The sequence below is a fragment of the Leptonychotes weddellii genome, chromosome 3 (assembly GCF_054177405.1).
Source record: "Leptonychotes weddellii isolate Sample4059 chromosome 3, ASM5417740v2, whole genome shotgun sequence".
Lineage (NCBI taxonomy): Eukaryota > Metazoa > Chordata > Mammalia > Carnivora > Phocidae > Leptonychotes > Leptonychotes weddellii.
The window spans coordinates 43,206,286-43,222,397 of NC_138371.1; the positions used below are offsets into that span (position 1 = coordinate 43,206,286).

General features: G+C 36.1%; 1 protein-coding gene across 2 annotated transcripts in view; it reads right to left on the minus strand.

Annotated features, from left to right (window-relative positions):
- The window catches only part of ITGAV (integrin subunit alpha V), a 94,211-nt gene that overhangs the window by 68,206 nt on the left and 9,893 nt on the right, over window positions 1-16,112 (minus strand). Inside the window, exon 2 of one of the 2 annotated variants that reach the window (XM_081814019.1) lies at window positions 14,469-14,596. In XM_081814019.1, coding sequence (XP_081670145.1) covers window positions 14,469-14,596 — 128 coding nt within the window. Of the gene's footprint in view, window positions 1-14,468; window positions 14,600-16,112 lie in introns of both variants that reach the window. The other variant, XM_081814018.1, reaches the window with a different exon arrangement.

The window sequence follows — 16,112 nt, forward strand, 5'->3', positions numbered from 1 at the left end:
GATTGATCTATTTTAGAGGAGGGGGAGGGACAGAGAAAATCCTGAAGCAGACTACCCGCTGAGCACAGGGCTCTACCCCAGAACCCTGAGATCACGACCTGAGCCGAAACCAAGAGTCAGACCCTTAACCGACTGAGCCACCCAGGCGCCCCAAGAACAAAGATTTCTATCCATAGTTCTAGAAAACACCTTGGAAGACTAGCTCCAATTTTCCAAATAAATTAAAGGGGAAAAGAGTATCTCAAGATGGTAAAAATGAGAAGAAACTGCCCCGTGTTACATAAATTAACATAAAACTGTACTATCACTTTCAAAAATACATAGAGGAAAATATTGCTAGAGAAACTTGATGTTAAACAACAAGTAAGTCACTAGAGGGTTGGAAAATGTAATGTCTTTTTCTGCCTGCTTTTAAACTGTCAATTGCATTTTGTCAGACTCCTGTGATTGAATACTTCAGGACAGAAGCATATTGAGCAGAGTAGAGTGTCACAGCTTTAGACTCTGCCCCCTAATTAGTAGCCAGCTCTTCTCATTTCTTCTCATTTCCTTGGAATGTCTCAAAAGACACTGTTGAACATTCAACTTGCTCTACAGGGGATTTTTTTTTTTTTAAGACAAAGTTATTTTATCACCCTAAAGCTAATTTTTGTTGTTGTTTCTTCTTTTCATACCTAAAGAATATCCTTTGGAGCAACAAGATTATATCATCTCTTTTTGAAAAGGCTAAAGTCAGAAAGAATGAACCAAGGCAATAAACTTCTATTTGGAAGTTACCTGGTGTTTTTACTCATTTGGTTCCTATTCATAACTCTATGACTCTATGGATAAAGAAATTATTTAGGTCCTCAGAGAGCTTATTCTTTGCTCAAATAAGTGACTACTATAACAATGTAATATATAGCATCATGGTGACTATAGTTAATAATACTGTATTGTGTATTTTAAAGTTGCTAAGACAGTGGATCTTAAAAGTTCTCATAACAAAAAAAATTTGTAACTATGTATGCTGACAGATGTTAACTAATTGTGGTGATCATTTTGCAATATATACAAATATCAAATCATTATGTTGTATATATGAAACAAATATCATGTATCAATTGTACCTCAATAAAAACAAAATTAAACAATGCTACCCCACAGTCATCCTTCTATAAAATAAACAATTTACAAGCTTTTTTAAGCAGCTTTTTACCTCAAGCATAACTTTTGCTCAGCTGCACTTCACATAAATTTGCCTCAAAGAAAAATCTCCCAAAATTGCTTACTTATTTTGAAAATTAACAGGCCAGAGAAGAAATCTCTTTGATCATTCAGTTAAATAAATCATGGGTACCTCCTACATCTAAATGCAAGGAGTATACAGCAGTAAATGAGACAGATAAGGCCCCTGGCTTTCAAGAGAGAGAAATAACAAGCAAATAATTATATAAGGTATCTTCAGGGAGTCACAAATGCTATAAAAGATATTTGAGAGAAAACAATGAAGAGGTGGTCAGACAGTGCTGGTATTTGTAACCTAATGCTACTGTGAAATAATGTATTTCACTGATTTGGAGTTGCAAATATTAAGACACTATTAACATCTTTGAAATCTAAGTATTACATACAGTCAGTGGTGACTTAAAATTAGCATGTTTTAGAAATACATATAGTACATTTTAACATCAATGGCACTATTACATTTACAGTCAACTGATTTTTTTTAAAGGTGCCAAGAGAATTCAATGGGAAAGGAATAGTGTTTTCAACAAATGGTGCCAGGACAATTGCATATCCTTACATAGGCAAAAAGATTAATGAGAAACCTTATCTCAAACCATACAAAGAAAAAAAAAATAGATCACACACTTAAATGTAGGAGCCAAAACTATAAAATGCTTATAAGAAAATAGGAATAAAAAAAAAAGAAAATAGGAATAAACCTTCAAATCTTAGATTAGACAAGATTTAGGAAACCAAAGTCCAAGAGATAAAAGGTTGATAAATTGGACTTAATCAAAATTTATAACTTTTAGCTTCAAAAAACATCACAAAGAAAAGTGAAAAGACAACCCACAGCATGGGAGAAAAATGTTTGCAAAGCTTATATTCAATAGGAGACCTGTATCCATAATTAACACACACACACATACACATACAAACACACCTCCTCCTTGCAACTCAAGAATTAAAAAAAAACAGCCCAGTTAAAAATAGGCAAAGAACTTGAATAGATGTTTCTCCAAAGGGGATACACAGATGGCCAGTAAGTACATGAAAAGATGCTCAACATCACTAGCCATCAGATCTACACAAATCAAAACCACAATGAAATATCATTTCACATTCACTAGAATGGCTATAATAAGATAAAATAACGTATGTCCATAAGGATGTGGAGAAACTGGAATCCTCACATATTGCTAGTAGGAATGTAAAATGGTGTCGTGTGGCCAATTTTTAAAATAGTTTGGCAGTTTCTTAAAAAAGTTAAAAAGAGTTACTATATGACCCAGTAATTCCACTCCTAGGTATCCAACCAGGAGAAATTAAAACATATGTCCAGATAAAAACTTGCACATGAATGTTCATAGCAACATTATTTACAGTAACCAAAAAGTAGAAACAACCCAAATGTACATTTACTAGTGAATGAATAAACAAGGGTTCAGGGAATGCTACTGGGCAATAAAGGAGGAAAGGAGCACTGACACATGTGACCACATGGATGAACTGCCAGACACAAAAGACCACATAGTGTATAATTCTATTTATATGAAATATCCAGAGAAGGGAAACACATAGACCTAGAAAGTGGATTTGTGACTGCTTGGGGTTAGGGGTGCAAATGGGAGAGTGGCTAACAATGAAGATGAGGTGTTTTTTTTTTAAGGTGAGGGAAATACTCTGGAATTAGATTATAATAATATTTGGGTAACTCTATAAATATGGTAAAATTCACTGAATTGTACACTTAAAAATTGCACATCGGTGAATTTTATGGTAAATTACATCTCAATAAAGCTGTTTTAAAAAACAAATGACAAACTTGTCAAGTGCAAAGATAACTGCAATACTGAGCCAAAATATATGTATATAATAAAGACTGCTTTTCAAAATTAACAGAAATAAAAAGATGCATTAGTAGGGTAACAGATCAAGAACAGGAACAGAGAATACAAAAAAAAAAAAAAAATAGGAAGAGCTAATAAACATATGAGAAAAGACTTAACCTCCCTAGAAATCAGAAATACAAATTAAAACATAAATGTTTCACCTGTGGGACTAAGCAAGACTAAGAAAGCTTGGTTCAGGGATAGGTTGTATCATTTTTTCCTATTTAGCAAATATGTATCAGAAGTATGTTAAAAAACACATCTCACTGGCTTCTAAGTTTCATTTTTAGAAATCCTAAATAAATAAAAATACAAACAAAGACTTAATAAGCATGTTCAATGCTTTGTTATAATAGCTTTATAAAAGCAACAAAATGCCCCACAGAATAGGAGATTGAGCAAATTATAATTTTATGTGTATGTACACACACAAGTATATACACAGGCCACAGGTACATACAAAAACATACTATACACACACATACAAGTATATCCTATGGCCACTAGTTTCCCGGGTGGTTGGGATTTCAGAGATTTTTTTTTCTTTTTGCTTCTTGGTGTTTTCTCATTTGTTCAACCAATGAATATGAATTATTTATATGTTTTAAAAGGTGGGGAAAAAAGTAGTGTGGATATGTATTAATCTTCACATATAAAAGCTTTAGTCAGGAGCTTCTACAACCACCGCCCCCCCCTCCGCTTTTTTTTTGAGAGAGAGAACATAGGCTGGAAAGGGGCAAAGAGAGAGAGAGGGAGCAAGAGGATCCCAAGCAGGCTCCACATCCAACATGGAGCTTGACTCAGGGCTTGATCTCACCACCCTGAGATCATGACCTGTGCTGAAATCAAGAGTTGGATGCTTAACCAACTGAGCCACCCAGGTGCCCCCTACATCCCCTCTTAATAAACTTTATGTTTACATTTTCATTTCCCACACATAAAGCAGTTTTAGTTCATAAAATTCAAGAACATTTAGTAAATTGAGTTAAGCATTACTATTCCTATTCCTCTATTCTATGTTTAAATTCTGTTTTAGAGTCAAACTATTGAGCAGAATATTGCAAAAAATAATTCATTAAAAAAATCAAAATTCTAGATATTACTGAAAACCAAAATGGAGGTTAATGATTTCTCTGATTTAGTAACAAAAGTTTCTTAAGGGCGCCTGGGTGGCTCAGTTGGTTAAGCGACTGCCTCCGGCTCAGGTCATGATCCTGGAGTCCTGGGATCGAGTCCCGCATTGGGCTCCCTGCTCGGCAGGGAGTCTGCTTCTCCCTCTGACCCTCCCCCCTCTCCTGTGCTCTCGCTCTCTCATTCTCTCTCTCAAGTAAATAAATAAAATCTTTAAAAAAAAAAAGTTTCTTAATTTAAGAAACTCTGAGAGATAATATGTAGCAGTTAGATATTAGTATTAAGAGTGATTTGCTTCATAAACTTCAAAATGTCTTTAAAAGTCTTTAGAAGCATAATTGTATTCACTTAAAATGACACAAGATAAAAATCCCTAAGCTCAAAGTGTTTGGAGTTGCAGACAACTGAAAAATAATTATTTGTGAATATAAAAGTAAGTTCTGAAATCACAATCTATGAACACGAGAAAGTGTTACTAATTCACACAGAGGTGTCGAGAAATATCTTTTATATAAAATTAGACTGTTTTCCAAAAGCAAACAAGAGTCAAAAGCAGAGCCAGAAGAAAACATGATGAGGCTTGTTTCACTGGGATTTGTATTTATTTATTTACTGAGTTATGACTACCACAGGGAACAGAGAATCGAAATCTCCTTCTCCTTCCACGAGCAATTCTGATGGTTCTGTTGGAGCCAGCACAAAGAATACAGGCCCTTTGAAAACATCTATTGCTTTATCAATGCTGGTTTGTTTCCTCCTAGCAATGAGAAGGAAATGATCCTGAAAGCATCTAACAGTTTAAAACAAAAACTCTTTACTGAAGATTTTAAAAAAAGCAGCCAAATCAATGTTAAATCTTAAAATAATGGGTATGAGTCAGGTCAAAGTGGGGCAGGAATAAAATGGGTTTTAAAGGTTCACATAAATTTAGTTTTGGTGAAACATTTAAAGTGTTAAAATAACAACTAACTGCATGTGTATTAGTTGACTAGTAATAAAGGAAATGGATTAATTGGATTAACTGATTTCTAGGTTGCCTCCCAGCTGTCCAATTGCAGAAAGGAATGCACCAAGGAACGACAGGTTATATCAGAAGAAACAATTTCATTTAAAAAACCAAAATTTCTGGGGCGCCTGGGTGGCTCAGTCAGTGAAGCATCCAACAACCAACTCTTGCTTTCAGCTCAGGTTATGATCTCAGGGTCGTGAGATCAAGCCCTGCTTTGGGCTCTGCACTGGGCGTGGAGCCTGCTTAAGATTCCCTCTCCTTCTGCCTCCCATGCACACACTCTTTCTCTCTCAAAAAAATAACAAAATAAAATAAATTTAAAAAATAAAAAAAATTCCTGGGAGGCATCTCGCTAGCTTAGTAGGCAGAGCATGCAACTCTTGATCTCAGGATCATAAGTTCAATCCCCACCTTAGGCCTTGGGCTTACTTAAAAAATAATAATAAAATAAAATAAAGCCTTAAAATAAATGTATTTTGTATTAACCAGGGAAGGGAGACTGTTTTTTTGTGTTTTTAACTTTCTAATCTGCAGTCCTGTCACAACTGTAGAGATACCTAGACAGAACTGTGAAAGAAAATGCACAAAGAGGACAAAGTCAAACAGGCTGTTTTGAGATTGCCTGATTATTTTAATTGCAATGAACTACAAACTGAATGGCACAGAGGCCAGAGAGCAGCTAAAAGTTTTCTATTTTCTATTAAATACAAAGTGTAGTAATATCCAGAAAATATTCCACAGCGTTCTTCTTGACCAGAGAACTGGCAAAGCCAGTTTGTGGGTTTGCCCACAGCCTACAGCCAAGCCCTTCTGGGAATAAGTGGTAAGTGTTCCAGCAAGCTGTTTTGGGTAGGCAAGGGAGTAAGCTGACTTCTGACCTTCTCTAAGACAGATACTATTAGTGAGGGGTGACATTCATTCACTGAATTTGGAATATAAACATAGGAGCTTCTCCTTCTTTTAAGGGACATATTTAAAAATCATGAAGGAAAGTCCATATTTCTAAACAGAGACTTTGGCCAGGTGCTACATGTTCTCCTCCTTCAGTGCAAATCCCCAGTCTAATCTTTTTGGAAGAACTGAGAAAAACTAGGCAGTAGTCAGTCTGTTCACAACATCTGCTTTATAGAAGAAGCATGTTGCAAGGAGAAGATTTTCCCAAATGTCACCGTAACGGGTCAAAATGCAAACAGAAATATAATCCATTTAAGAATATCTACAATTATCTTTATTTCTTTCATTTTCCGTAATTACTCACTTCCCCACAGCTGTTGTATGGGCATGACATAACAACTCTTTCTTCACTTGTGTACCTCTTCATTGTTTACAAAATACCTTCAGACATCATCTCATTTGATCCCCAGGATAACCCTTAGGGAAAGGTAATATGTTTATTTAACAAATGGGAAAAACTGAGGCTGGCAAACAAGTCACTTGCCCAAGGTCACATCTAAGGAGTGTGAGCCTACCTCTTCTAAGTCAAATTTGCATTCCTCATACTCACAGAGCCAAAGCAAAAAGAACGAGAGAATAAGACCAACTTATACAAGTATGGCTCTTGCCCTAAAGTAGCTAGTATCCAACAACAAAATATATAAAAGGGTAACAGAAAAATGCCCCTATGCCCAAAGATCTCCTCGTCCTAATCTCTAGAACTTTACATGTGAATGTGTCTTCACATGGCAAAAGGAACTTTCCAGATGTGATTAAATTAAGGATCTTGAAGTGGAAGATTACTCTGGATTATTTTAGTAGACCCAACGTAATCACAAGAAGGGGCAGAAGAATTAGTGTCAGATGACATAGCCTAAGAAAGATCAGATTAGCTGATCTTAAAGCCATTGCTGGCTTTTAAGATGGAGGAAGGAACCGCAAGCCACGAAAATCGAAATATTCTACGTGAATATTCTAGATATTGTTTTGCATCCCAATATATTTTAGAATATTTTTATTTCCTAAAATACATTAATCTTAAATTAAAGCATGTTAAGCTTTCCTTAAGTCCTACTTTTCCACATCCACATTCAGATAAATTAACTATGTTTTCTACATATCAATCATCTTCATGTAAGACAAACAAATCACACCTCAAAATTATGTTCTCATTTTCACTAATTCTACAATGGTTCAAAGTTCATATTATTCTGCCAATTTAGGGAAAAATCCATTTCAGCCATTATGCAGACATTGGTTAAAACCTACGAATGGTGTGCAGTCATTACATCAATTGGTTTAAAAATCTAAGAGGGCAACAACTATTTCAAAGCAAATTGTACTATTTCAATCATTATCCAAATATGTAAAAAAAGACACTAGGTTTTTCTTTTTTCCTAGTCGTGACTCTGTTTACATATAATGTCAAGAAAATCAGTAAGAAAAAGAAAAATAAAGAAGTCACACAAAAGGACACAACTAGAAATGCAATAAAGGTGATGTTTAGGAGTTAACAACAACAACAACAAAATTGCAAGCAAAAGTCAATAGCTTGAAAAAAAAATTACACATGTTCGAGAGCTAAATTTCACAAATCCAAGAGATAAATTTTAGGCTGAGGTTTCCTTTTGTTCCTGCAGGCTTAGTCATACATAAATATCATTCAATAATCAAAGTAGCAATTAAGCTTGCCATCTTGCACTGAATTTTCTACTAAATTACACTTTCAATCACAGAACCCTATGTTTTCTCTTACTGTTTAAAAGGCATTATGTACAATATTTTGAAGATATCCATGATAATATCCATTATTTCATATAACTTATATATAATTCTACTAAAAAAATGACTAATAAAATTAATAAATCGGGTACTGAAAAGTGTTATTTTCTCTGTAATGTTCATATCAAACCTATGTACTATGGCAAAGAACAAGATCTATCCACTGAGCTCTTGATCCTTTTATTTTTAATACAGTGCTCTATATGTGTTAGGCTTTATGGTCACTGGATTTGGTTAGGCTGCTAGTTTAGAGTACCTCTTTAAAATTCACTTAGATGTTTCTTCAGCTTACTTTCAGCTTCATTTCTCATCATGTCCTCAATGCCTTATTGCCCTCACACTATACATAGAAACTTGATACTCACACAGATACCACGTATGCGGGTCACACAGAATTACTTTTTTTTTTTTTAAGATTTAATTTATTTGTGAGAGAGAGAGACTGTGTGTGTGTGCGCACACAAGCAGGGTGAGTGGCAGGCACAGGGAGCAGACTCCCCAGTAAGCAGGGAGCCTGAAGTGGGACTGGATCCCAGGACCCTGGGATCATGACCTGAGCCGAAGGCAGATGCTTAACCAACTGAGCCACCCAGGTGTCCCCACACAGAATTACTCTTCATTTATAACATCTTTTACCAATCTATGCAGGTACTGTTTCCTCTACGTGGAACCCTCTTCTACATCTGGTGAATTCCATCTCCTTTTTCATTAGCTAGTTCAAATGTCACCAACTGCTTAGAAGCCTTCTTCAAAGGTACCAGCAGAGTTCGATACCTCCCAGTTATGCCTTCTTTATTTTGGTATAAATGTATTTGTGTCTACTACTCAAAGTTAAAGTGAAATAAATGTAGATTGGTCTTCCAACCATATTTCTGAAATCTTCCCTCCTTCCCTCACTACCCAAAATCATACTCTCAGGTAGGAAGAAAAGCACACTAGGCATATTTATCTTTCTTCTGTAAGAGTTTATTTATGCCATCTTAAAATCAAGTATTATGCCATCTTAAAATCAAAATCCAGACTTCCTTCCTTTAGCTACTACTACACGTCTTAATACATGTGACCAGCTACAGTGAAATTCACTTCTAATAAATTATACACTGCCTAAATATCCAGGGACATCTTTGGTAAACATTAAAAGTAAAATTGAATTGCTTATTGATCAGTAATATATACACCTTGTATTTGTAAAGAATGCTTTCTTTCTATTACCTTGTTTTCCAGCCAAAAAGAGGAAAATGCACCCTTTTGCTTCTATACTTTTTCTTCTTTTGAAAGACACTTTTATTTCTCTATACAAGCTGATAACCTATCATTTCTTAGTTGTGCGAGATAAGCCAGGCTTTTCCTGACTTTCATAGGCATGAGACTTAGACTCAGCCCGTGATCAAATACTACCACAAAAGCTTTGAATCTCTAGCAAGTGATGCAAAGAGGCAGGGATGGATAAGAAATTATTCTCATGGTGTCCCATGGTCAGCAACAGGAATTCCAGCAGCAATAAAACACAGTACCAACAGTTCCTCTGCTAGCTTCTCTTGCTCATTTTCAGAAAACTAGTGAGTTACCAATATCCTTCTAATAAATTTCTGTTCAGCTAAATTTAGCCAAAGTCAGTTTTTATTGCTTTTCACAAAGAACCCAACACCTATATGCAAAATACACACTTTTGCATTCTACCCTAATGCCAGGTATCTCTCCATACACTAGCATACAACAGGGAGCAAAAATAAGTTTGTTTCCTGGTTTGGAGAACTTAGTCTGGCCAGGAAAACAAATACATCATAACATAACCAGAAAAAAAGAAAGAAAGAAAGAAAGAAAGAAAAGAAAAGAAAATCAATGTAAATTTTAGCTTAATGAAAAAAAAGAGCTGTGTTTAGTGCACTAAGACTGCTTGTATAGCAGAACTTGACCAAAAGGGAGAGGAGGGAAACTGGCAAAGGCTGTTCAAAATATACTATTTAACAGCAAGCATTTATACATCTCCAAAAAGCACCCTTCTGTAAAAATTTTTATAGTGATTCTGGAGCTAGCTGAGGTTTGTTCTTTTTACAGGAAGGGATAAAGTCACTATTCTGCTTTTTTTTTAAGGATAAACAGCCAGGAAACAAAGGAGCCTACAGTACTTCACGTAGTTACAAACATCAAATGTTGCATCAAAAATCATCAGGGAGGCTTCTCAGGTTCAACTAAACTTTCAGACTCACAAAACTACCGAAGGCCACACATACCAGCAGTCTATTTAGAGGACATCGGACAGAATCAGACATACCTCCCGAATGAGAGTGCTTACATGAACTTGCCTGTGCAGAAGTACATACATACAGCTGTCCAGAGCTCTTCTCTTGGCCTCACCAAATGACAGTTCAGATATGAAGAAACAAGATCTGGTGGGTAGAAGAGCTACCCTGGCTTCAAAGCCTCATGCCCCATAGGAATGGTATCTCTTGTAATGACTCCACAGCCAAAGGTTTCAGAATGCCCACAGAGGACATACCATTTATGAGTTAACTGTACTCAGGGAACCCCAAAGCTACGTACGGCATCCCCATCATGTACTTTCAGTCTATTGATAATTTCAACTAGTTTTAAATGCAATTTACCAACCAGGGATCATTTTTAGCATAAGCAATGATACCTAGGCACTTAACCACTCAGGATCCGGTAAAATAGAACAAAAAACTTAGTAAGATCAAATTGAAATGAAGAGTAAGAAAGGGTTTCAACAACCATTTTTCAACAGCTGACTATTTATAATATGCAATTTTACTGTCCCTCTATGTATTATTCAGTTAGGTTGCATTATGCTGTAGTAACAAGCATCCCTAAAATCTATAAGTTGAAAATAACAAAGAATTATTTTGTACATGTATATTGTAGGTTAGTAAGCATCTGTGCTTCCTCACTCAGGGGACCCAGGCTGATAGAGGCTCTATCATTTAAACTATCACTACTCATGAGAGCATCTGGTAAGGGGAGAGGCAGAATAACACCCCAACTCCTACACCCTTCTACCCACAAATGATACACTTCTACTCATGTTTTATTGGCTAGAAAAAGTCACATGAGTGTACCCAAATTCAAAGGTTTTCCCCAGTTTTAGAAACATGATACTGATGAACAGTTGTTAATGTCTACCACATCATATAAACCAGAGCTAATTTAAATAAAATGATTTTAGGAATTTTATTTTCAAAATATTAAAAACACGGAGATGGAGCCCTTTTAAGCATTAAAGTCCCTTTTGCACCCAGAAACACAACAAAGTAGCAGATAAACTACCTAATTTAAATTCTTCAGGATCACCCCAGGAATGTATTACAGAATGTTAGAAAGGGAGGTAATTTTTCCAACCAACACTGGAAAGGCCTGTTCTCTTTTCAAGACACTACAACATATAGCAAATATAAAGTAAGTGAAGAAAAAAGAGTCACAGGGCAAATTCAACTATAGCATCAAGAAGGTTTGGAACAATAAGGGGACACGATAGTTCCAGACAGAGAGCAGAGACTTTAAAACAAGGAAGGAATGGTCAGTGGGGCAAACTGTGAAAGGTGCAATAAGATGAGGGATTCCAAGGGCCCACTGAGTAGGCAGCCACTAATGATTTCAGTTGGAGTCACGGATGGGTTGCCAGACTAAAGTGGCTGGACATGGGAAGTGATGAAGAGGATTCAATATCCTGCATGTGACGAAAAGGAGAAAGAAAAATAAGAGGAGATAATGTTCAAGGAGAAGCTGTTTTGATTAGAGCATTTTGATTTGAGCATTCCAGGGAAAAATAAAGCAAAAAAAAGGACAGAGTACAAAGTGGGAAAGGGGCAACTGCAATTTTAAATAAGATGGTCAGGAAATTACTGAGAAGATGGTATTTGAGCAATTTGTGAAGCTAAAGGTGGAGCGGGCACCCGATGGACATTTGAGAAAACAATGTTCCAGGCAAAGGAAAGAGCCCATGCAAGGGTAAGGTGGGAATGTGTCTTTTGTTTATGAGCCCCTGCAAAGTGAGGCTGGAAGAAAATGGAGGGGAGAATAGAAGATGAAGGTAAAGATACAAATAGTGGGCTGGAATACTCAGGGACCTCTCAGCTACTATGAGACAGATAGGAAGATACTAGTGGAATATGAGCAGGAGTATTATAATCTGAATGTTTTAAAAGAATCACTCTGGCTGCCGTAGAGAAATATCTACAAAAGATTTATATTGCTAGAGGGGGTGGGAAAGAGTCAGGTGCCTAACAGAAATATTTAGTATATTATTATTTGTGAAGGGTTTTTTTTTTTGAAGGAGATACACATATGTAGGAATAAGAAAATTCTAGAAAGATCAAAAAAATTGTGTAGAGCAATTGCCTCTAAGCAGGCTGATGTTAGAGACTCCTATATTTCATTGTATACCCTTTTGGACTATTTGAAATTTTCTGACGAAGTACATATATTATTTTTTCAATAAACAAAAGAGTATATAAAGCCGGATTTCAAAAAAGTAATAAATTATCTTATACTGCATAAAAACCTATGGTGCTGAATACAGAATTACATCTGAACAATACAACCTATAAAAACTGAACTATAGTTTCATTTTATTATTTCCATTTTGTTAGAAAATATAAATGCCCTGACCATTAATATTTTGAATCAAAGGTATTTCTCCATTTGTGGTAAAGTTGAGCCTATTTACATACTCTTGGGGTTTTCCAAATGTCAGCCATATATGGAAAAAACAACAGGGTTTAATGTAGATGATTTCAAATGGAAAAAAACAAACGTGACCTGATTTCTATTAAGAGTTAGTTAATGACTGACACTCATTTTGGCACTGATCAGGATGTCAAATGGAACAGTCTACATGATTCCTGTTTCACTAATATAATTCCCAGAACTAATATATTTTAGAACTAGCAGGAAACGATATGGGGGGAAAAAATTAGTTATCTTCAGGCTTACCTTAAAATATTCTATCAAAGCCCAGGAAATCCAAATTGCTAAAAAAATTTTGTAGAACTATTTTACCAGAACAATGTCACATTATTTCTTTGAAGATTCTCTAAGTTTTCACAAATGTAGATAAATATACCAATACAAATGTGTACAGGATTATATATATTTTATTTCACAGATATAAATTAAAACTCAACTTATTTCTTCTCATCTTCCTTATGCAATTTTTCTCCTCTCTACCATAATCCTGACTGACACAGAAATTTATCTCTGTAGATAAGATTTTAATGTTATCCAAACCATAATGCATAATTTACCCAATAAATGTGGGGTAAGATTTTTTTTTAAGTCAACCAAATCTACTTGAATATAAAAGACTCCTCAACTGGTTTTGGTAGTACCACTCAAGGCTTAGATTTCATGATTAGGGAGTTGATCTACAATTGTCAGAGAGTCATTCTTCAATTTTTCTGACAGAGAAAAGGACAGAAAGCCTTGCTCCCTCTTCTTAGAAGAGGTACGAAAACATTTTAATAGATTTCCCCCGACTAACACTATTAGTTTGAAATTGAAGACACCCAAAACAGTGAAAATACAATGTTATTTTTAAGGCTTTTATATACACCACAAAATTGTAAGAGAAAATAATTTAAGTCTTTTGTCTTCACGTAACTTTCTCTGGGGATGTGAGTTGCTTATATACATTGTTTTATTAAGTAGTTACATTTAAGTTAAAGTAAGTTCTTTCAAAAATTAAATGACATTAAAATATCTCAAATGGGTGGAATGAAAGGATTCAGGACAGCTGTCCCCCCACTGCTGAATGTACCACTTTGGCATATGGATTATTTTGAGCTGAAGGCACTTGAGATCCTGCGGGTTCAAGAGAAACTTTTGTCCTTCCCTTAACCACACAAAAGAAGCTAAACTGAAGGTCCTTCCCAGAATAACAGTTATTAACAGAGATAAATTTTAGCTGAGTCACCCATATGTATGGTAGGGCAAACATCTAATTATCAAACATCTGCTCTTGTTTTGTTTTTTTTTTAAAGATTTTATTTATTTATTTGAGAGAGGGAGAGAGCATGAGTATGAGCAAGGGGGAGGGACAGAAGGAGAGGGAGAAGGAGGCTCCCCACTGAGCAGGGAGCCCGACTTGGGACCCCATCCCAGGACCCTGGGATCATTACCTGAGCCAAAGGCAGAGCTTAACCAACTGAGCCACTCAAGCGCCCCAAACATGTGCTTTTCTTATCACTCCATGAAATGCATTCCTTTCCTCTGAAATCCCAGGCCCCTAGCCTCTTTCTTAGTTCAGAATGACGTATATACCCCATTTTGCCCAACTATCTTTGGAATTTCCATGTCTCCGTGGTTTCCTGGTACTTACGCCTATTAAATCTGATTCTCTCCTGTTAATCTGTCTCCTATCAATTTGATTCTTAGTCCCGCTAGAAGGACCTTTAAAGGAGACAAGCGTTCTTGCTCCCCAATAGGAGGGAAGGGAAAAGGGGGAGAAATATCAAATAGTATAAATTAAGAAAAGGAACCACTGCTTCAACCTTTACCTGTTGCATCAAATTCGATTGGCTGGCACCCACGGTGAGAAGACCAGTCACACTTGAGGACTTGTCCTCCTTCCACAATCCCAGGCTGAGTAGTGTTCGCTTTGGGTGCTCCTACCAGAAGAAACATCCTGCTAAAACACAAACGGGGAAGATAAGATTTTAAATGGCATAAAGCATAAACAATAACTTATAATTTAGGAAAAGTAATCATTCTCTTGCTATTATTCACAATTTTTTTTAAAACCATTCACTGAGAGCATAATCATTTGGTGTTCTTACATACACACATTATTTAACATAGTTACTCATCCTAATAACATATTATAAGGCAAACTTCAGGGTTACATCTCATTTAAAAATGTGTGCTGGTCAAACTGTACACTTTAAACATACACAGTTTATCATATGTCAATTACACGTCAAAAAAGCTGTGAAAAATGTAGGTTGGCTGGAGTCTGGAACATTTTGTTTGGATTTTTGGTTTTATATTTTGTGTTTTGGGGGTTTTGTTTGTCTGTTTTTGTGGTCAGCTATAGACTTTCTATATCCTGAATGCTAAACAAAAATATATATATATAAATGATTCTAAGGTATGGCAATTCTATGGGATGCCTGCGTGGCTTAGTAGGTTAAGCGTCTGCCTTTTGCTGAGGTCATGATCCTGGGGTCCTGGGATTGAGCCTCACGTAGGGCTCCCTGCTCAGCGGGGAGCCTGCTTCTCCCTCTCCCTCTGCCTGCCACTCCCCTTGCTTGTGCTCTCTTTCTGTCAAATAAATAAAATCTTAAAAAAAATAAAGTATGGCAATTCTAAATATTAATATTTTTCCTTTTGGAAAACTTGTTTCAGAACTGTTCTATTTCATTTTAAGTGACTAACAGATTTCTCTCTTCAGAGAATTAATCAGTCCCTGGCCAAAGAATAGGATCAGTATTCAATTTCTTATCAGGATAAAATGAGCAGAAGACAAAATAATCAGGAGTTAAATTTTTAAGCAAAAGAGACTTTTTCTTTAGTTTTTTTCCTATTCATTCAGAGAAAGAAATGGATTGAGTGTCTGCTCTACATAAAGCACAGTGCTGGGCACTGGAGGCACCAAGATGAATAACACAACCTTGGTTCCTGCTCTTGGTGGAGTTTACATTCCATTTGGGAAGAATATAACCAGGGAAATGAGTCATGGTTACAAGTGTTCTGAAGGAAACCAACAATTGGCTGAGAGAGATTATTTGGAAATAGGGAGAGGAAACCTTCTTTAGATAAAGAAAAGTTATCTTTAAGGAATGGAGGGGAAAGACCTCCTTTAGATAAAGAGAAGTCTAAGGAAGTTTTCTGTAAAGAATGAAGAGAGACCTCATTTAGATAAAGTAGCAAGGAAATTTATTTCTAAATAAACCGAGATGTAAAGGATTAGAAGGTCACCAAGTAGTGTTTGTGTGTCAGCGGTCAGGGGCAAGGGGAGAAAGGTGGGATTAGAGAGTGGCATGAAGTGGTAGATGGGAGCACCCCAGGTAGTGGGACAAAGACCCTAGGCAAGAAAGAGTCTCCAAGAGTTTCAAGAAAAGAGGTGTGGCTGAGGCAAGAGAGCAAGCTGAGAGTGACAGAAGATAAAGGTGGGAAGCTTGGCAAGAGCTAAATTAAGCAGA